At 41.2% G+C, this 22,214-nt stretch overlaps 1 protein-coding gene across 12 annotated transcripts in view; it reads right to left on the bottom strand.

The window, feature by feature from the left end:
• The window catches only part of PRKN (parkin RBR E3 ubiquitin protein ligase), a 1,393,119-nt gene that overhangs the window by 618,635 nt on the left and 752,270 nt on the right, over positions 1-22,214 (bottom strand). The window contains exon 7 of one of the 12 annotated variants that reach the window (XM_089332488.1): positions 850-3,860. The exons of the other annotated variants lie outside the window; for them this stretch is intronic. Coding sequence (XP_089188614.1) covers positions 3,771-3,860 — 90 coding nt within the window. The 3' untranslated portion in view covers positions 850-3,770. Of the gene's footprint in view, positions 1-849; positions 3,861-22,214 lie in introns of those variants that run through there. 12 annotated transcript variants of the gene reach the window in all.

The following is a 22,214-nucleotide window of genomic DNA, read 5'->3' as shown; positions in this document are numbered from 1 at the left end:
TGATCCATGTGTTATTTAGAAGCTTGTTGTTTAATTTATAAGTATTTTGTGATTTTCCATCTGTTTTTCTGTTATTTACTTCTAGTTTAAAACCATTGTGGTCTGAGAGCAAATATTATTTGACTTCTAGTCTTTCAAGTTACTTAAGACACATCTTACGACCCAGAATGTGATCTGTCCTGGTAAATGTTCCATGCTAGCCTGAGAAGAATGTGTATTTTGCTGCTGTTGGATAAATTAGTCTAAGGATGACAACTGTGTCCAGTTGATTGATTGTTACTGAGTTCAAATATGTCCTTACTGATTCTCTGTGAACTCAATCTGCTCATTTCTGAGAGTGGGCATTCTTTCATTTTTATTGTAGGTTACTATTTATCCACAGTTTATCAGCTACTGATGAACAATTGGGGTTCCACAATAAAGCCTACCATGATAAATATTCCATAGGCACTAGAGAGGAATAGATATTCTGCTGTTGTTAGGTAGAATATTCTTTACATAATGTCAATGAGATCACGCTTACTGATAATGCACAAATCTTCCATATCCTTACTGATTTTAGGACGGTGTGTTTTATTACCAAGACAGACTGAATCGTTAATTATGGATTGCTCTTCTTATCCTTGCAATGCTCTGTTTTACCTCATATATGTTAATTTAGGGTTGTTAAGTTAATGAAAGGCAACTTCACGATTTTTTTCTTTTGTAAAAGTACTGGTCTGAAACTTATTTATTGGTTATAACCTAGCCAATCCAGATTCTTTAAAAAATAGTAATACGGTACAGCTTTGCACATCCTTTTAAATATATGTGTATTTTGGTATTTAAAGTAGGCTTATTGGAGGCAGCATATTGCTGAGTTTTGCTTTTTTTTTTTTTAAACCAATCAAAATCTATCTTTTATTGGGCGTATCTAAAACATTTACATTCGTTGAGAGGCTTTATGTGGTTTGGTTTTGATCTATCATCTCACTTTTTTTTTTTATTCGTACATCTAGTCTTTATTCTTCCTTTTCTGGCTTTTTTCTGTTAATCATTTTTATGACACCATCTTATCCTTTATGAGCGGTAGCTCTGCTATTTGAGTGGTTGCTTAGGGAATTGCAATATACATTATAGTATATATCTTTAACATAAAAAGAGTGAATTTTAGTTTGATGGCATGCCACTTCTAGCACAGCACAGGAAATTTTAAGAGTATTCTTCCATTTTTTCCACACCTAGCTGTATGCTATTGTTTGATTCTTCTCATGTGTTATAAACACTATAAATAATTTTATTTTTATTTAAAGATCAGTTATCTTTCTAAATAACTAAGTAATCAGGAAATTTCTATATAATCATGCAGTAACCACTTCTGGTCTACTTTATTCTCATGTTTCCATCTGACAGAATGTCCTTTCTGTTTGTCTCAAGGACTTCTTTTTAACATTTATTATAGTGTAGTTCTGCTTGGTATGGATTCTTTCAGCTCTTCCATGCCATGGCTTGGAACCGGAATGTCATTCAAAGGTCTATGAGATGAGAGCTTGGTGCCCAGGGTGGCACTGGGAGGTGGTGGAACCTGATGGGAAGATCTCGGTCATTAAGGATGTGCCCTTGGAAGGCAGCTCTTGTGAGGCCTGTCCTGAGAGCCTGAGCGTGGCCCCCTCGGCTCTCCTTGCTTCCTGTCTTACCAAACCATCTTCCAGATGCACTCTGCCATCCAGCATGGGCCCCTTGCCAGAGCTGTAGCCTGTACCAAGCCAGCTGGACTTTGAGCAAGCTAAATAAATCAAGTAAATCTGTTCTCTTTATAAGTTAACTTCTGCAGGGTTTCCACTATCATAATGTAAAGCTAATGCATGTATGAGCGGTCTTCAGAGTTCATGGAAAATGTGTATCATGAAAAAAATCATACATGGATTTCAGTGATTCTTAAATTCTACTTTTCTAACAACTTTTTGAAGCACTGTCATGTCTCTGAAAAAAAAAAAAAACACCTGTTTCAGTTTTTTATAAAATTCAATTTTCTTCAGTCTATAAATCTGGGTTGTCCTTTTTTTCTCAGTACTTTAAAGTACTTGCTCAATTGTCTGTTCTCCTTCATAATTTTCCTGTGAGAAATCTGTCATCCTTATTTTTGTTCCTCTGCATAGAAAATGCTTCCTTTGGATAATTTTAAGGTTTTAAGCAATTTGATTATTATGTGCTTGGTGCAGTGTTTTTTTTTATGTTTATTGCAAATTTATTTCTTCCTCTTTTCCATGTCTTTTCTCTTGCCCCTTTTTTAATACTATAATTGCATAAATATTAGGCTGCCAGAAACTGTCCCATATACACTGATATTCTGCTTATTAAGTTTCCATTTGGATAGTTTTTATTTTTTAAGTTCACTAGTCTTTTATTCTGCAAAGTCTAATCTGTCACTGATCTCATCCATTGTATTTTCATCTGTGACATTGTCATTTTCTTCACTAGGACTTCAATGTAGGTCTGTTTTACATCTTCCACATCTCTACTAAACTACTCATACATATTAAATACAGTTATAATGACTATGTTTATGCTCTTGTGTGTGAATTCTAACATCTGTCTTGGTTCTTGTTCAATTTTGAGTAAGTTTCCTCATTATTAGTCATATAGTCTTCCTTACTTACTTGTCCTAAAGTCTTTGATTTGATGCTAGATACTGTGTATTCTACCATGTTGAATACCTATTTTTGTATTGCCAAGAAAAATTCTTAGATTTTGTAGTGAATGTAGTTAGTTACCTGCTGATACTCTGACCCTTTAGGATCTTGATTTTAAGGTTGGGTAAGGCTGGTGCCGCAGCTCACTAGGCTAATCCTCCACCTAGCGGCGCCGGCACACCGGGTTCTAGTCCCAGTCGGGGCACCGGATTCTGTCCTGGTTGCCCCTCTTCCAGGCCAGCTCTCTGCTGTGGCCTGGGAGTGCAGTGGAGGATGGCCCAAGTGCTTGGGCCCTGCACCCCATGGGAGACCAGGAGAAGCACCTGGCTCCTGCCTTCGGATCAGCGTGGTGGGCCGGCCGCAGCGCGCCCGCCATGGCGGCCATTGGAGGGTGAACCAACGGCAAAGGAAGACTTTTCTCTCTGTCTCTCTCTCTCACTATCCACTCTGCCTGTCAAAAAAAAAAAAAAAGAAAAAGAAAAAGGTTGGATAGTCAGGTCCAGAGAAGCATTTCATTTGGAGAAAATCATTCCTCATTACTGAGGCAAGGCCTCTCTGAGCATTCTGGCTAGGGCTCCATTCGTTATTTGTGTGTCCAGTCTAGCAGGTGTAAATACAGGCTATCACCAGCTCTGTGTGAAGATCTGGTACTGTTCTCTCAGGTAAGTTTCTCTGTGATCTCTGGATTCCCCCTTTTTTATTCTTTTCTCTTGTGATTCTGTGCTACAAACTTCTACTTTCTTGGCATTTCTAGACTTGACATCTGTCCTCTCCACTCATGGAAGTTCTTCTCTGTGTTGTAGCCTAAAAACTGTCAAAGGTGATGAGCTGGGGCAATTATAGAACTTAAATAGAAATCATTGTCATTGACTGCTCATATCTTGAAAACAACAATTTCATATATTTCGTCTGGTTTTTCCTTTATTTGTTCCAGTTTGGGAAGCTGTAAACTTGATCATTGAATCACCATCTTTGTGGAAGAGAATGACTGACCCTTTCATTATCAAACAGCTGTTAAAAATCTAGCTTGACGGGGATGTGATCATCAAGACAGAAGCAACGCTCCTCACTCTGTCGTTCTTCCAGAGTGGTCCAGGTTCATACGGAGATGACAGAATCGGCCTTCCCCAGCTGCCATCTTTTCTCCCGTTTTCTCCTTGTGAACCGTGGAAGTCGGCTAGGGTCAGCCTCAAGAGAAGTGAACAAAGAGCACTTCAAGGTGTTTGCACCCTGTAGCAAATTACATCCAGGCCTGCAATCGGGGCCTCGGAGAAGTTCACAATTTGTCTGAGAGGTTGTCACAACTGTACCCTGACCTTCAGATCATTCTTGGGATTCACTGCTTAATTATTTGCTCGGGGACAATGAGCAGTTATTGCTGCAGTAGCAATAAACACACTTGGTAGAGTGGGTGGAGGGAATATGAGCATAATGACATACTAAAAATTTTCCAGTCATATCTGTTGCAAATAGTAGCTCTTAAAAGAAACTACTGAAATGACAGAACCGTGCACTTGGCATCCACGGGAGAAGTCATCTGTCTGCTGCGGGTGTTTTCACCCTGCAAGGAGCCACGGTTTTTAAAAACTCACTGTTGACCAGATTCACTTGCTACGTGGCTTCTCTGACTCAGATAGTATTGCGAATGGGAGTACAGGTCAGCAGAATAAATCAAATTTTAGCAAAATGTTGGATCAATCAGTAAACATTTTGCAAAATGCTGGATATAGACATTTGGTTTGTTTGAATGTATTTGTGGGGAAAAAAAGATAGGACGGGGAAGCAGTGAAATTGCAATGAAATCCATCTCAGAGTAACAGCTTCTGAAACCATAGATAAACCTGGAAAACAACAAGCTGACAGAAAACACCAGGCTACACTCTGATGTTAAATTAATCAGCACAATTTAACCAGAAGGAGAGAAACAGCATCATATTTCAAGTAATTTGCTTCTTCTAAGATAAGGCCTCTAACTCTGGGGGCCTTGGTCTGGTCTGCACTTGACTCAATTCAAAGGACGATACAGAGAGCCATGAGAGCTGTCCTGACTGGGACTTTTATAAGAAATGTCTCCGAAGAGTAAACAGAAAACTAGCTGATGGTGCCTGAGACTGGCAGGCCTTTTATCACGACACTGTGAACTGAGCTGGCTGGAACTTCTCTCAAGCAGGAGGGGGGCTCCGGGGACACAAGTCTGGTGATCGGCTTTCTTGCTCTCTTGCTCTTGCTCCAGCTCTCAGCCTCCAGGAGAATTCAGCTGGCAGGGCAAAGAAGGCCAGAAAGGAAGCTCTTGTGTTCTTCCCGGCTTCTCGCTCCAGCGTGGTCTACACCTGTGGCCCTGCCAGGAAGCCCCTGGCTGGAGAAGAAAGCCACCCTCACGATGGAAGTCCTCAGGCTCCGGGTACTTCTGCAAGTCAGCTTTCAAGGAGCCAAGATACAGAACTGCAGGGTCTTTGCTAATAGAGCAAACCTAACCTTTTTCAGGAAAAATATTAACTTTTAAAACTGGTACTAGAAATAAGGGTTAAAAGTTGGTAAAGAAAGAGACTATATTTTATTCTATTATAGAGATTTATGTAATCCCATGTGAGTCCATAACTGTAGAATTTTAAAGCCACTTATGATTTTAAAATAATATAAAGATAGCAACTATATGTGCATTGTATGACATTGCTAAATTAACTTTAAAATAAAATAGTATATTAATATATAGCTGTCCTGAGGCTGGCGCTATGGCGCAGTGGGTTAACGCCCTGGCCTGAAGTGCCAGCATCCATATGGGTGCCAGTTCAAAACCCGGCTGCTCCACTTCCGATCCAGCTCTCTATGCTATGCTATGCTATGCTATGGCCTGGGAAAGCAGAAGATGGCCCAAGTCCTTGGGCTCCTGTACCCACATGAGAGACCAGGAAGAAGTTCCTGGCTCCTGGCTTCAGATGGGTGCAGTTCCGGCCATTGCGACCAATTGGAGAGTGAACCATCGGATGTAAGACCTCTTTGTCTCTCTCTGCCTCTCCTCTCTCTCTGTGTAACTCTGACTTTCAAATAAATAAATAAATCTTTTTTAAAAAATATAGCTGTCCTATTTGAACAAAATTAGGCAAATGTGTTTCTCCTAGACTCACTATCAAATGCATCAGAACATTCATTTTAATTGTGTAAAATAAAATCACATATGTATTTGTGTGTCTTAATTTTGTCTAATGTCTGTATCCCACCAAATAACACAGTTCCGAACACGTAGTGGTCACCTCACAAATACTGTTGACTGAACTGAATGCTGATAATTACTGAGATTAAAAAACAAAACCAAACAGATCAGAATCTTACACAATGCCCTGTGTTCTTCCCCACAGCAAGACGAGTCGGCAACACAAACCAGGTTAGCTTCTTGCCCTTCTTGCTCTCTTCTCATTTTCTATTTCACTGTGGAAACAGAACCCAAACTTGCTGCCAGGGCCCACGAGCCCTCCATGCTCTGTGCTGGCCTGGGCTGGGCTCTTAATCACCACTGGCCTTCCTCCCTCAGAATCTTGGGCACGCTAGGTCCCTCCTGCTGCAGAGGCTTTGCATGGCTGTCCCCATGACATGGGCGGGGGCCAGGGGGCAGTTCCTGAGGATCCTCACACACCTGGGACCCTCTTGCCATTCCAGTCTCCACTGAGGGCCCTTCAAACATACTCTAAAGTAATCTACCTTCCCGACCAACTTATTCTGTCTTGATGGCTTCTCATATTGATATCAACCCTATGCCTTCACTACCTGACATTAACTTAACTAAGAAATAGTTATTTATTTCTCTTGACGTATCTTCCCCAGTGTCTCCTGGAATACAAGGTTCAAGTTAAGGCCAGTGACCCTCTTATTTTCATCAATGTATTTCTAGAACTTATAACAGTGCCAGGGACTTTGGTGTGTGTGTGTGTGTGTGTGTGAAGGTGACCCAAAAATTTGGAAAAGTGAATGCATTAATAGGTACACTACAGGCGAACATCCAAACACTGTACACATTTGGAAGGGCAGTGAAGAGTAAGCATATTTTAAAAACAAGTTTTAACTTTTCTGAAAAAGCAAGATTGTTATTATTAATTTCTCTATTGTTAATGAATGGCTGTGACTTTAAAAAAATGTCATTGGTCTCAGAATATAGTACAGGGAGGAGTTAAATTGAAATAATAGAGAAGAGAAGGAGTCTGGTGATAATTCAATCATGTCACATTAAACAAAGGCCACGGGATACATATTTAGAGAAAACATTCAATAATGATAATAACAACAATACTCACAGGCATAATAGCATACATATTCCTGGCAAGAAATCAAAGCAACAGAAAAAAAAAAACTCATCATTTTAGAGAATGATTATACACCACATAGCTTGAGCTATGGGTAGAAAAGTTTGGGGAATATATTTCTAAAAATGAAATGTTTTTTTCAATTATATATTTGAAAAGACAGAAAATGAAATCAAATAAAAATGAAAACAGATAATGAAAAACAAAGTTTAATGGGTAAGAGTGTTGTAGGATCTCCAATTCTAACTTAATAGGTACCACATAAATTGCTGGTGGTGGAATCATCAATTAAGTTTTATGGCAAAGCTGAATTAAGAAATCAATCAACAAAATATTAGTAATCCATCTGCTCATCACAACAAATTCTGGCAGACAACATTATTACGTTAATGATATGATATTGGGAGGGGGAAAATTAAGGAAAATGGCTTCGTATCTCCCAAAGGCATGCAATATGGCTCCAAATCAATTTGAATTTATAGCTATGTTGAGTTCTCCATAATAACCCCATTCCACAAACACTAAATTTTGAATACCTTTAAAAAAACCGGATTCAATATATATCTCAAACAGCCAGGTGCTCTATTTACATGTCATTCTGATATAAATGAGTGAAAGTCTTCATATAAAAGCCAAGTTTGAAAATTATAGCTGTCAAATATTTCAGATGTCACCAGGCAAGTATTTATGACGAGATACCACACCTAAGCAAGATATTAAAAGTAAAAAAAATCAAGTTCAACTGAAAAGACAACAGGACATGAGGCATAAGTGGATTACGTAAGACCAGACAACCGAGTTTATTTTGGAAGGAAGTAGGAAAGCACAATTACAAAGTGTGCCATAGAAATTACTCTAAATTATCAGGAGATGGTGGACGTTCAGAAATAAGAGAAGGCTGGCCGGCGCCGTGGCTCAATAGGCTAATCCTCCACCTTGCGGCGCCGGCACACCGGGTTCTAGTCCCGGTCGGGGCGCCGGATTCTGTCCCGGTTGCCCCTCTTCCAGGCCAGCTCTCTGCTATGGCCAGGGAGTGCAGTGGAGGATGGCCCAGGTGCTTGGGCCCTGCACCCCATGGGAGACCAGGAAAAGCACCTGGCTCCTGGCTCCTGCCAGGATCAGCGCGGTGCGCCGGCTGCAGCGGCGGCCATTGGAGGGTGAACCAACGGCAAAAGGAAGACCTTTCTCTCTCTGTCTCTCTCTCACTGTCCACTCTGCCTGTCAAAAAAAAAAAAAAAAAAAAAAAAAAAAGAGAAGGCTTATATATGTGTCAGAAAATCCAGAGTTCTATGGGGGCAGACACACAACCTGGACAGCTGTGTACCCTGGCCATCTGCTGTGTACCCTGGCCATCTGCTGTGTACCCTGGCCATCTGCTGTGTACCCTGGCCATCTGCTGCTGGTGACTTCAGGTCCACCTTCCCACTTCACTTGCTTCCTGCCCCAGCGGTCTGATCTCTAAGGCCTACCTGGGCGCTTTGTTGGTTTTGGTCAACTGGCAGCCCAAGAACAAAGTGGAAAAAGGGAGAGGTGCTGAACCCTCAGGCCTCACTATATATATACCAGCCATGGCCAAAAGTGAATGATGCAGCCAAGTGCACAGTGTTCAGTGCTGATTCTACCAAGATCATCTACCACCAAATGGCAGTTGTTTGAACAAACCTGGCATCAGTAACACTCAAACAGAAGCTGGGAATGCCAAGACTATCACAGCTCAGTTACTTTTATCAGTTTTCCTTGGTTTAAAAAATATTCTGGATGGAATACTTTCCAACTTAAAATGCAAGGTCATAGACAATTGGAACAAGAAAAGTAGAAAAATAAATCCTAAGAAAACGTTACATGAGCAAAAGACCCCGCAGTCCTCCCTGGAAAGAGAGATGCTGGCTCCACAATAGAAATGCCATTTACTGAGCCTACAACACTAGAAGGGGATTTTGTGGTGAAGATAAAGGAATATTACCACAGTGGGGAAAGGTTTAACAATCTCTGAGAACCAAAGAAATCTGTATATCCTTAAAGTGGTTTTGTGGGTTCAGGAACAAAATAAGCTATATAGAAAGGCTCATAAAAGGCGACATAAAAATGCTACATTCCCTTAACCAGAACCTGGAAGGCAAATGAAAATCTGGAAATAAAAATTGAGAAAATGGAAATCAAAGCAACTCACTCCCATAAGAACACTGTGGCACAGGAGGTTAATCCTCTGCCTGTGGTGCTGGCATCCCATAAAGGCGCCAGTTCTAGTCCCAGCTGCTCCTCTTCCAATGCAGCTCTCTGCTATGGCCTGGGAAAGCAGTAGAAGATGGTCCAAGTGCTCGGATCCCTGCTCCCATATGGGAGACAGGAAGAAGGCCCTGGCTCCTGTCTTCAGATCAGCTCAGCTTCTGCTACTGCAGCCACTCGGGGTATGAACCAGCAGATGGAAGCCCCTTCTCTCTGTCTCTCCCTCTCAAGGTCAGTAACTCTACCTCTCAAATAAACAAATAAATAAAATCTTAAAAAAAGAACACTGTAGAGAAATGATCACATTTTCTAAATTTATTCCTAGAAATTTCAGCAAAATAAAAATAAAACCACTACTATTAGCACCACTATTCTTCAATAATTTTAGGCAAAAAAGGAGTGGGAAGAACTAAGTTAGTTTTCATAAGAAAGAAAAATAGAAAGTGATACAGAGATTTTTTTTTAACCTCTCTTAAAATACAAATGGTCAAAAAAAAAAAAAAGGGAAAAATGCTCAGTATCACTAGTGCAAATAGAAACCACAATGAGGCATCATCTGACTCCTTGTTAGAACGGCTGTTATGAAGGAGAAAGTATTGAATGTTCATGAGGGCATGAAGGGAAACTCTTATATACTATTGGTGGGAATGCAAATTAGTAAAGCCACTGGGGAAAATAGTACAGATTCCTTAAAAAACAGAATCGCCATATGATCTAGCAATCCCATTACTGGCTATAAATCCAGAGGCCTAAAGTCATTGAGTCGAAGAGTACCTGCTCCGTCGCGTTCACGGCAGCACTGTTCACAACAGCCAAGGTAATCAACCAAAGTCTCCATCATCAGATGAAGGCATAAAGAAAATTGTATATACAAACACAATAGACTATTATCCAGCCAAAAGAAAAAACTCCTGTCATCTGCAGCAAAAAGAATGGAGTTGTAGACCATCACATTAGTTAAATAAGTCAAATGCAGCCAGAAAAATGTCACATGTTCTCCATCAAATGGGAAGCTAAAAATATCAATCTGAACACAGAAATAGTAAATACTGGCGGCTGGGAGGGTAGGGAATGATAGAGGGAGTTTGGGCAATGGGTGTCAAATCAGATCTTAGTGTTGCAAAGCACATAGGGTGATCATGGTTCATATTAACCTATTTCATATTTTATGAGCAAACAGAAGAAAGGAGCTCCAAGATTCCAATTGTAAAGTCGAAGGAGAGGAAATGTTGATTATGCTGATTTGATCAGGATACATTGTATACCACACCCCATAAATATGTCAATCACTGTTGACAAAAAAGATCTGTTTAAAAAGACCACATGAAAACCATGTTGTTTCTGGGCATACTAGGCTGTGTGTTGTGGAATAAAATTCTAGTTTATGACTAGTATACTTACAAAATACTGTTTCTTGCCCGCATACTAATAATAAAATTCTCTTACATAAATATAATACTGTTACTGGTATCAAGAAATATTTATAGTATATAGATATGTATCATATAGTATATTACATACTATATATCATATAAATATCATATAAATGTAATATATTATCATATATAAATATATATTTATTACAGTTTAACAAATCTGATTCTTATTTATATATTGTACCAACTATATCTATACTGTTCATTATATATGAAACAATTCTCTAGCCTAAAGTCCAATCCTGGATCGTGTGCTGCAATTAGTTGTTCAGCCCTAAGTTTTTGTTTAGAATGTATCTTGACTCACATGTATCACATGTTTCTTCATATCGGGTGATAGTTGCCAATGATTTGTGCCAATATTCAACTTTGGGCTTTTGGTTGAGGTGTTGTCTGCCATGTTTTTTCACTAAAAGTTTACCATTTTTTTTCCTTTTATTTACTTACTAGCTTTTGGTGTATTCATTTAGAAGACAGAAAGAGAAGGAGATCCAGAGAGAAAGAGACAGACAGAGCTCTCCCACTGCTGGTTCACTGCCCAAATGCCTTCAACAGCTGGGGCTGGACCTGAACCCAGGAGTCAGGAACTCCATCTAAGTCTCACATGTGGATGGCAGGAGCCAAACTACTTGAGCCAACGTGGCTGCCTCTCAGGGTATGCATTAGGAGGAAGCTAGAATTGGAAGTGAAACCAGGACTGAAACCCAGGCACTCCAAAATGGGAAGTGGGCACCCTAAGCAGCATCTTAACTGCTGCCCAATGCCCTCTGTTCCCTTTTTATTTTATTGGGAATAAGTTGTATGCTGGTTGGACGACTAAAGCTAAGTAAACATCTTGTCATTAATCAAACTCCTATTCACCAGTTTTAATATCCACCGAGAATTTTTGCCTGAATCAATTATGAGCATAAGACTGGCAAATGTGTCATTCCTTCTACAATTGGAATCTTACAAGATTACCTTCTATGCTGTATTTATACATTTATTTGGTTGTATCAATATGGACATATGGATTCCTATATTTCATGGGGTTAACATCTGTTTATTAAGACATTATTTACTGTGATGCTTAAATTCCTCTAGATCTAGCTAATGGGAGTCCCCTGAAGCTATGTCTGTGTCTCTTGGGCATATCTCCAATTGTCATATGCATCCTTCCTTCTTTTCCAGTACAAGAAAATGCCCCAGGCTCCTGTTATGCTTTCCTTACCACAACCCCAGAAAGCAACCATTTGTCCAAGGGCTCCTAGTGTTTTTAGTGGATAAAGTGTCAAGAAACTAATACCTGAGTGCTAAGTACATTCATTCCTGCTGGGATGTCATTGCTCCCAGAATGTCTCAACAAATAAAGCTAGAAATGGCACACACAAAAATCTCTGTATCTGTGACAACCCAGAGTTCACGGTGATGACTGTGATTTCAGTCAAGCACCAAAGTGTTTATTCTAGAACCTTCCCTGTCAATGTTTATAATTCTCTTTTATGTCAGTGACAAATCTGGCTTCAATTATCCTCAATATTTGTTCAAATGCTCAAATTTAGAATAATCAGGAAGGAGTTACAGAACTAATACATCAATCCATGTGAAAAATCAAACTACTAATTAAATTTATTTTCACTTTATGTCAAAGGTATAGAATTCAGAATTATGTGTTTAAGTTTGCTTGGTAATTTCTTTTTCTCCCTCCCTTGTACTATACTGTTCATCTGAAAAGCCATTCAGCTAATTTGTTTACATTTGCTATCAATTGTAGCTTTTTTCAACTTTAAATTTGATTTCCATTTGAAAAACATATAACATGGTTCCATATCTCAAAACTACACAAAAAGATATATTCAAAAAAGAGTCACTTGTCCCTACCCAACCCATGCCATATTATTGCCACCCCCTCCTGCTTTCCACTTAATTAAAAATCACCCTCCATAAGGAACAGTCCCACTTGCTTCTGGCACACTCTCCCCTTGGTTATGTAGGAACAAGCCAGCACATGTACAGTTCCATTACTTCTGCGGGGTCCTGCTAGAAGCCTACGTGTGAGTCTGCGGGCCTGACCATAGCAAGGGCTTCCTGCGAGAGGTCTCCCAGGGAAGGCTGCCCTCCCCACACTGGCTGAGAGCACAGTCAGCCCAGGACAGCCTCTCCAAGAGCTTCAGGCCTACATTCGGACTTCTTCCTGGCCATGCTCTCTCACATGCTGCATCCTTGGTCCCTGCGCCTTTGCTCCTAGGTCTCTTTGAGGTCTTGGCTTCTCCAGGGGGAGCAGGAAGTCATGCTTCTTCACTCTCAGTCCACTCTGAGCCCTCCCATCTGGCCGCAGGGGCCTTACATCTGCTGCAGCCTTTTGCTTGGGATACCCTCAAGAGGGAGCCAATCCCTGGAAGGTGGGTCACCCGGCCCCGGCCCAGGGTGCTGCTCCAGGGAGGAACTGGTGCTGGGGGGCCTGCGTTCTCCCTCGCCATCCTGGACTCCACTGCAGGACAGCGGAAAGCCTGACTCTGCTGCTTTAAGGGGGACTTTGTCAACTGGGAGTTTCGCTCTCTCCCAGCTCAGCCTAGCTCCACACAATTTCCTCTTTGCTTCTACAAAAAGACAACACAACATAAATTGCCTTTTGCAAGTTGATTTTAGTTACTTCGCAGAAGAGGTGTCTTCAAAAAGTTCATAGAAATATGTATTACAAAAAAATAACTATGGATGAATTTCAACATTTTTGCACCAAAGTAAACTTACCTTTTCATGCCATTTTCTCATGCATTTTTTGAAGTCCCCTCATATATTTGGTAAAATTACTTCACGTTAGTGTGGAAAGATCTTTCTCCTTCTTTTGCAACCAGCTGCATAGTGCTCTATTGAATTGTATATTCCTCCAGGTTTAGGAGACTGCTAGGTTGTTTCTAATATTTTAAACTGCAATTACCTTATGCATATATATTTTCATTGTGTTGGGAGTTAATGTATTCCTGCTTTTATAGAAAATAAGCATCTAAAAGACGCTGAATGAACTTGTAGCAAACTTCCAAAACCAGAAATTTTTGCCATCAAGCCTTACAAAGAGTAGAACCCATCTACCCCAAAGTATTATCAAGTGTTTTTTTCCAAGGAAGTAGTGGGTAAGACTTCTCTGACTACGAGTTCTGAAATTTCTTGCTTCCAAATTAGCCAGTTGCCTCAGTGGAGAAGAGAAACTACACGACAAGTGAACTACTGAGCTTCACCGATTTTTTTGGTGGTGGCAGAGGGTGGCTTCTTTGAAACTACAGGATTGTTTTTTCTTCAATTGCAGTAACAAGTGTACAGGCTAAGGATGATGATCAAAGCTCAAGGAATGAAAGAGCGATGTATACAGCACAGGTCATTGCCAATGGAAAAGCCGTACAGTCAGACATACAGGACCCACTCTATTGAGGGCTGTCATATTCCCCTCTTCGAGGTCCAGTATCAGCTTCAGCCTAACTTTCCAACAGAAATGGCATGAGCTGCTGACTGCCAGGCTCGTTCTCGTTTCTGAACCTGCTTCCCACGCATCACTCCTGCTTTCCTAACTCTGATCACTCCTCACCACTCACGGCTCTACCCTGAAATCGAAGCCTAGTGCACGGCATTTTGAGATGCCAGCTGGAAGAGCCAGGAGGTTATTCAGACATAGAGAACATAACATGCAGAGCCCTTGGTTGAGAAAACAGCAAGCCAAGAACTTTCAAGCCTCCAGACGGAAGGTCTGAAGTCGTACGTTCCCATTGGCAAGGAAGGCTGAGGTCGGAAATCAAAGGTAAATGACATGTTCATGGAAGGCACCTTACTCACAGGGCAGGGGGTTTCACTCTGCGCCATGAGAATCAATTTGTTCTAAACTGACTGAAGTTCGTTTACACAAAACAGAACCTTTGTATAATGGACCATAAACTGACAAGATAAGTATTCATTCCGAGCCTATAAAATGGAAAAGAATAGTTCGGAGCTGCCAGGATGAAGGTCTCCATCTGGCATTTCAAATTTAGTGATATTTTATGAAAGTCAGCTTTATGTTATGGAGCCATTTTCTGCCAAACAAATAAAAGGTGGGACTAAGTCTTGTCAAAAAAACAAAAACAAAAAACAAACAAACAAACAAAAAAAAAAACCACGAGTAGATCCACAGCAAACTTGATGTATCTTTTTGCCTCTCTAAAATTTTTCTGGGGGCCAAGTCATGTTCACAGATCTGATTCCAGTTAATAACAGACTCATCAAAACACAGATAGGTCAGGAATCACTGAGCTTTTTCTTCCATCACTCCCCTGCCACACACAGAATGAGACCACACCTGGAGCCAATCCCACTAGAATGCACGTCTGGGTTGAAATGTTCATCACTTCCTTCTGGTCTTCATAGGTACCCACAGGCATACAACTGCTATGCTCCACTGACTGCCCCTGGCCAGCCTCCTGCCTCTCCATTACCAAGAACAGATTGGGCTATTACGGTGGTCAACACGTGGTTCATTACTTAGGCCATGTGTATTGTTTGCTGGGCCAGTTAGAAGAGGGGTAGTACAAGGTCTCATGGTCGTCGTGAGAGCAACCTGAGATCACAATTTACACCTGGAGAGAACCTGAAGTCTGTCTGTGGTCTCTGTTCTACATAGGCCATGGGGTCCAACCCGGCACGTATGAGAGAGACACGCGTTGGGCCTCAGGCACGGCCTCTGCTAACGATACGGTGGTCCTTCACTTCTCACTCCACAGCAGGAACATCGTAGTAGAGGGGATGGACGGATGCATGGGTGTTAAATCTACCAACTCACCTACCAAAACTCCCCCATCACACACTGATGCACACCTCCCTCACAGGCCTGCTCAAATTGCCCAACTACTCACAAGCAGCTCATCTTAAATGCCTAAGGTTGTGATGTGCAGAGCAATCATTAGTGTTTCATATTTTTGGAAGCTCATTTCATTATTCTGTTCAGTTTTATGGAAAAAGTACCTTATGTATACAGTTGCTTATAGAACTTTCACATGGGGATAACGTTTATGGAGTCAGCTGCTGAGAGAAGTTGAGAGTATCTACTCTGGACTTATCAAAACTGGCTTGATGGCTGGCGCCGCGGCTCACTTGGCTAATCCTCCACAGTGCCGGCACCCCGGGTTCTAGTCCCAGTTGGGGCGCCAGATTCGTTCCTGGTTGCTCCTCTCCAGGCCAGCTCTCTGCTGTGGCCAGGGAGTGCAGAGGAGGATGGCCCAAGTGCTTGGGCCCTGCACCCCATGGGAGACCAGGATAAGTACCTGGCTCCTGGCTTCGGATCAGCGCAGCATGCTGGCCGTAGAGGCCATTTTGGGGATGAACCAACGGAAGAAAGACCTTTCTTTCTGTCTCTCTCTCTCTCTCTCACTATCTAACTCTGCCTGTCAAAAAAAAAAAAAAAAAAAAAAAACTGGTTTGAAAATTCAGCCCTACGGATGAGTTGTTACAGAACATCAGATGGCTGCTGATCTGGACCTATTTTTCAGATCTACGAAATAAAGATGATACTTGCCACACAGAGACTCTGTGAGGAGCAAGTGAGATAATGTATTAGGATCACTTGGCGTGGTGCCTGACAATAATTAAGTACCCAATAAATTGCACCCATTATTGTCATGTCATAAATAATGTGGGAAAGTATATCAGACCAAATGATAGAAAAGCAATACCTTCCACGGTGAAAGTTTTAATAATTAAAATTATCATTAAATATTTCAATAATGTTTGGAAAACCAAGTTTTTTTTTAACATTCGAGGTGATAATTCTTCATCAGAAACATGGCTTTAGCAGAAGCTCAGCAGCCCTTGTGTTTGTGTCTAATTTATTCAGATGTTTTCTCTACCACAGCAAAGGGTCCCTTAGGGAAAACAAAATCCATCATTTTCTGAAACTTTGCATGTCACAGCAAGAGACCACAGGCTTTCAGATTTCACAGTTAACCTTTTCCATCACTTAGCTTTTCTTTTTTGTCTTCCCTCCCTATGAGACAAGTTACACTCATCTGAAAATAAACCACAACCCCTGGGGAGAGCCGGAGCCTGCTGGGTTGCTGGTTGTCTGTGCCCTGAGCACAGGGGCCCTGTGGGGAGATCTGGGGTCCTGAATAGGAACAGGGGATCCAACACTCGCAGAGGGAGGCCAACCAGAGTCTTCAGGCTCAAGAGCACGGTGAAGACAAAGGCGCAGGGCTCCTGTTTCAGTCTCTGGAAATGTGGCTAAAAGAAGACGAATTTGGGCTGATGGTGAGCAAAGCCATTTTTACATTTCATAAAGAGGCTGAATGTGAAATATTTTGAGAAAACCATTTTTTAAAAATTATTTTTGGTCTTTATGGTAATACAACTGAAGCTCCTATACTCTTGACAGATGAGTTTTGGGGCCTGTTTTGAAAGGACAACATGAACGCTTTACAATTAGTATGGCAATTTGTGCGAGGCACACGACTGTTTCAAAGTGAATTATAAGTTTGCTCATCTTTCCATCATCGCCTGTGTAATCAGGGCACTTTTTCTGAGAGCATAAAGACATCTTGAGTGTTGCTCTCTCCCAGGAAATAGTCCTTGATGAGTGGACTCTGCAGTAATGAGGTTCCTATGCAATGACTCCAGATTCTCTGGAAATCTAAGTTAAATATAAGAACCGTGGTAAGCAAGGCATCTGTCTTGCTATTATCATTTCTCTACCACTGAGCCCTGATGCAGTACCGGCACAGGGTATCATTCTTTGATTACTGTGCGGCTACCTTTGAATGGTGCAAATTCTCCTTGTGCATAAAGCACTGCACACGTTCCTTGAGTTTCTTTAGTGACCAGCCCTGCTGACAGGGTTTACTGGCTCATACAACATTTTAGGGTGAGCCAACAAGATATTTTCTTTCCAATATCAGAATTGTAATAACTAAGACTAAAATTCTATTACTGCATTTACAGTTTTATAGGAAAAAGTGAACCAGTTTGGAAACCAAAGTTCCCCTCCCCAATCCCTCCCCAATTCCTCCCCTCCCCTCCCCTTCCCTCCCCTCCCCTCCCCTCCCCTCCCCTCCCCTCCTCTCCCCTCCCCATTCCCTCCCCTCACTCCTCGCTGGGCCCTGGATGACCACGTGTTCATCCATGTGAGTAAATAATGAGTGATATGGCCATTAGGGTGCCATTAGAATCTCCAGAACCATGTAAGACATGGGCACAGAGTACAGTGAGGGATGCCTCGGGGCAGTCTCCAGGCATTCAGCAATGGGCTGAAAGGGGAAGTTCAAAACGACTCTCAGAGTCATGGGCTCTCCGCAGACCACCACAATGATCCATCACAACCACCTAACCAGAACGTAGATTGCTAACTCTGTTGGTGTACATGTAAGTGACCTACTGAGAAGTGACAGGAGCTGGCCACAGAGCCCTTCTGATCTTTCAGGACCTGCATGCCAATGAACTGTCTGGGAGCCCTGGGTCCATGCACTGTTGGCACAACAGACTACAAAAGCCTATATGCCACGATTCTGCATATGCTGGGTAACCTTGCTTACTGAAAATCACAATGTATTTCTACTGAGCTGCAGTCCAGTGTCAGCATCTGTAAGTCCTGCAGCTGCAACTTGTGCCCTGGGGTGACAGGGTTGTAGAAGCAGTGCACTGTGGTCTCAGAGAGCAACTGTGGCAAGTGTGGGGCGCACGACTTTCATGAAGCTTGGGCCCTGCACGTGTGTGACTCTGTGCTCTCTCCATTTTCAGTTGATATGGACGCAGTACAGGTTTAACGTGGACAGAGCTACAACCCAAAGTGTCAGAATGGTTGATTAAGTGACCAAGTAAGTCAGAAGAAAAGGAGCAGGTGTAATCAAGGGAAAATACAAATTAAGTCCTAAAACAACCAAGTACGATTTTTTTAAAAAAAATAATAAACATTTTAGATATTCCTTTGTAGATGATACTAAAAACGTTACCACTTGAACAACTCAAAGTAGCTGATGATGGTATGTTACAGTTTCAAAGTAGTAGATAAGGGAAAGCTATATGTAAATAAACAAATAGGAGTCAGACTTAACAAAATTTAATGACTCAAGAAAAGAATTTTTAAAAAGCAACTGATGTTTTGAAATTGAGGAGTAAAACAGTTTTCTGTGTAATAAAATCAGGAAAATGGAATGATTTTTCTCAAATACAGGACTAACAGACTCCTGAACTGAATTCTGTTGAAATGTATACTGTAATACTTTAATAATAAGAAAGCAGATAGTTAAAATATCATGGTAAACCTCACTTAAATATATGATCAAAAACCCACTGCTTTGGGATAACTCGTTGGGGCAAATCAGAGGTGGTGCAGTGGGAATCCTGCTTCCACACTCATTTCTGCTCACACCTCTGATGCCCTTGCACGACTGTGAACTTGTTTTAGTCTCAGGGAATTTTCAGAGCCACCACATTGATCACTTGTGAACTCTACATGACCCTAGTGCAATCCCTCACAAAGCTCTAACTTGCATGTTGAGGAATGAATTTAAAATTCTTCAAAGACCTGATGTATCTGCAACAACAATGAAAAATCAATCTTATTATAAATATGACTCCACTGTGAGCACTCCGAAGACAGGTCCAGTGTCTCGGTCTATTTTATTCTCCCAGGTGTACCAAATGAAAGCCTTTTTAAAAATCTGTGAATCATTCTTATATATGTGCATATTATTTCTATAAATTTCAACATTATATATAAGTATAGATTACATGCTTATTTATTGTGTATTATGCACATAAGTAATTCCAGAAGACAAGAATTCTCTCTTCCATCCTATCTGAAGATTTATTTCTATTCTCTTCCTGTGAAGTACAGGAAATGAGCTGATCACATCAGTGTCTTATCTCCCTGTGGATGCTCTCCACCCCGTCTACCTTATTAGTAACTTACCTCCTTTGCTTAGCCTTCTCTTCACTGTCACCTCTTCAACCACCCTGGCAGGTGCATCCTATGATGGCCCTATAGCCAACACACCTATTGTATGTAGTGTGTCTTCTCAGCATAGGAGCAAACCATCAGCCTTGGCAGGCAGCTGGTCAAGGGGAAGATATGAAGCTGCCAACCACTACTGTGTTCTTGAATGTACTAGAGACACAATTGTAGTGAAGCACATGTAGGCTCAGAGGTCCTGCTCAATGAAATTACTCATCCACACAGCCAGATGTAGAACAGTTCAACAGGCTGGGAAGAAGAAAGCTGAGTTCCTTCAGTTCTTAGTTCCTCCAGTGGGTTGCTTTGATATATACCAAGGCTGATGGACTCGGGGTGGGGGGTGCTTCATCAACCCTGCTTACACAGAGAACTCGCCTACATGTAAACTGCTCATCAGTAGACACATGTGACAAATAAGAAGAAATTTGGCTTTCCTGGAAACACAGAGGCACACATGTGGTGTCTTCTGGGGATCCTGCAATTATGCCCCCATCATTTCCTATTAATAAATCGAGAAGAACTCACTGGCTCTGCGTCAAGTCTCCTGGGAAGAAGTGGAATTTGGGTACCACAGTCCCTTGAACTTCTGCTGGCTTCAAGAAGGCATGCGTCCTGCAGTCTTGAGGACAAACCATCTGCAGGGCTCCTCATGTCTCAGACACGCTGCCTTAACTTTCCTAAGAGAGCCCTGCTCGCTGTGAACATTCTAACGCTGTTCTATTCAACATGTTCTAAATCCACATTTCTTAAAAAAATACTTTTAGTAAGAAAAGTGAAGCCCCACAAAGGGCATGCTAATGGCTACCTATCGGCTTAGGTTTTTAAATAATGCATATTTATCAAGATAAATAGTAATGGCTTAAAAGTAATTTCCCTCTTACATGATCCAAGAAAACTTGGGAACTTTTCAGCTCACATAAATAGCAAATGATTTATATATGAGGATACTTCAAGAAGTTTATGGAAAATGGAATTAAAAGATACATTCATTTTGGTACAAAAGTTTTGAAGTTCATGCACAGCCTACTTCTAACACACATTTTCCTTAGACTTTCTGAAGACCTCTCATATTGCTGGCAATCAAGATAAGTTGCCAGAGCCACACTGCTAATAGCTTGCTTTTCATCTAATAATGGCAATAAGTTAATATTTATTAGTCTGCTATATGTGTAATGGAGTGTACATCAAGTACTTCATCATCTAATCATTATAACAAACTTATGAACTAAACACCACTTGGAATTCTTAGTTTATAGATGAAATTAAAATAGAAAATTACTTGTGTTTTGCCCATGGCCATGTGGCTGGGTATATTCTTGAGCTGGGGTTCAAATCCAGGATACATTGAGAGCTTTCACTCATAACCCTTGTAAACACCCACCCTACCCAGCCCCCATTTCAACCAGCTGTTTCAAGACCTTAAGCACCATTCTTTCTATGTCATTGAGTTGACCACACATTTTAGTCTCCATACTTCATATGGATTCATGTTGATTCCAATGATTTTGTATCCTATTGTATTAAATTTCACTTTATAATCATAAAGCATCCTAAGTTGATGCTTTGCACCATCCCCCAAAAGTGATCATTTTTAAGGTTCCCCTGGTCATTCATCCTGCCAGAAAACTGGTCTCGTCTCCACTTATTTTCAATTCTTTCCTTCTGGTGTAACAAACTTCTACACATTCTTATGTAGAAAATAGTCCTGGGATATAAATAGGGTAAGGAAGGAACACTTGTACCCTGAGGAAAACTAAAGTCATATCAGAAATTTCTTCAAAAAAGAATCACTCCCAACTTTATGTTTCCAGAATATTCTATAGAACACCCTATATATTATTGTGCTCTGTGACATTGTTATTTTATGTCTGCTCTCCTCTGACGACAGTAACTACCAGAGAGGGGGAACAGTGATGAGCATCTTTCAATATCCAGAGATCTTAGAGTACTTGCTGGTGTAGACAGGGTGCTTAGTATCTGACTGGAAAAGCAAGAGAGAGAAGGAGAGGAGGAAGGAGGGAAGGGGGAATAAGGTTGATTGTGCTAACTTGGTGTGTCATTTATAGACTTACGGGAACTTCGTTATTTGTCTCTCATTTCCCTTATCTCTGGGGTAAAAGACAAAACCACCACTGTATGTGAATATTCTCTCTGACCCAGACAATGAAGGACAGAAAGAAAAAATGGCCAGAAATCCTAGAAACTGCCCAGTCATTAGGCTGCCCTAATAAGGATTTGACTGTGCTCTTTTAGAGAGCCAAGAACTTGGTTGCTTACTTATATGTTTTATTTAAAATATGACTGTAAGGTCTTTTATTTTATCTGATAGGTACAAGCTACAACAATTGTCACTTAAAAGTTGCAAATGGCTTTCTATGCCCCACAACGTGGAGGCTTCAATTCCCTTTTAGAACAAGTGTTTTTGAACATGTTTTGAGTCCAGCTACATAAAGGGACATTTTAGTTAATACAAAATGGAAGTGCAGCCCTGCTGAGAGATACAGGCTTTGGGGCGACATGGAGGAGTAAGAGCCGCAGGGGGCACCTTTGCCATTTCAGCTCTTCCTAAGAAGGAACCCCTGGGCCCTGGACGCCGCGTGTTCCAGGAAGCTGAGCGTGGCAACTTCTGGGAAGAGGAGCT

The sequence above is a fragment of the Oryctolagus cuniculus genome, chromosome 5 (assembly GCF_051225735.1).
Source record: "Oryctolagus cuniculus isolate XC-2025 breed Fujian yellow rabbit chromosome 5, ASM5122573v1, whole genome shotgun sequence".
Taxonomy (NCBI): Eukaryota; Metazoa; Chordata; class Mammalia; order Lagomorpha; family Leporidae; genus Oryctolagus; species Oryctolagus cuniculus.
Note: the sequence above shows the minus strand (reverse complement) of the source record. Positions and strands in the feature narration are given on the sequence as shown.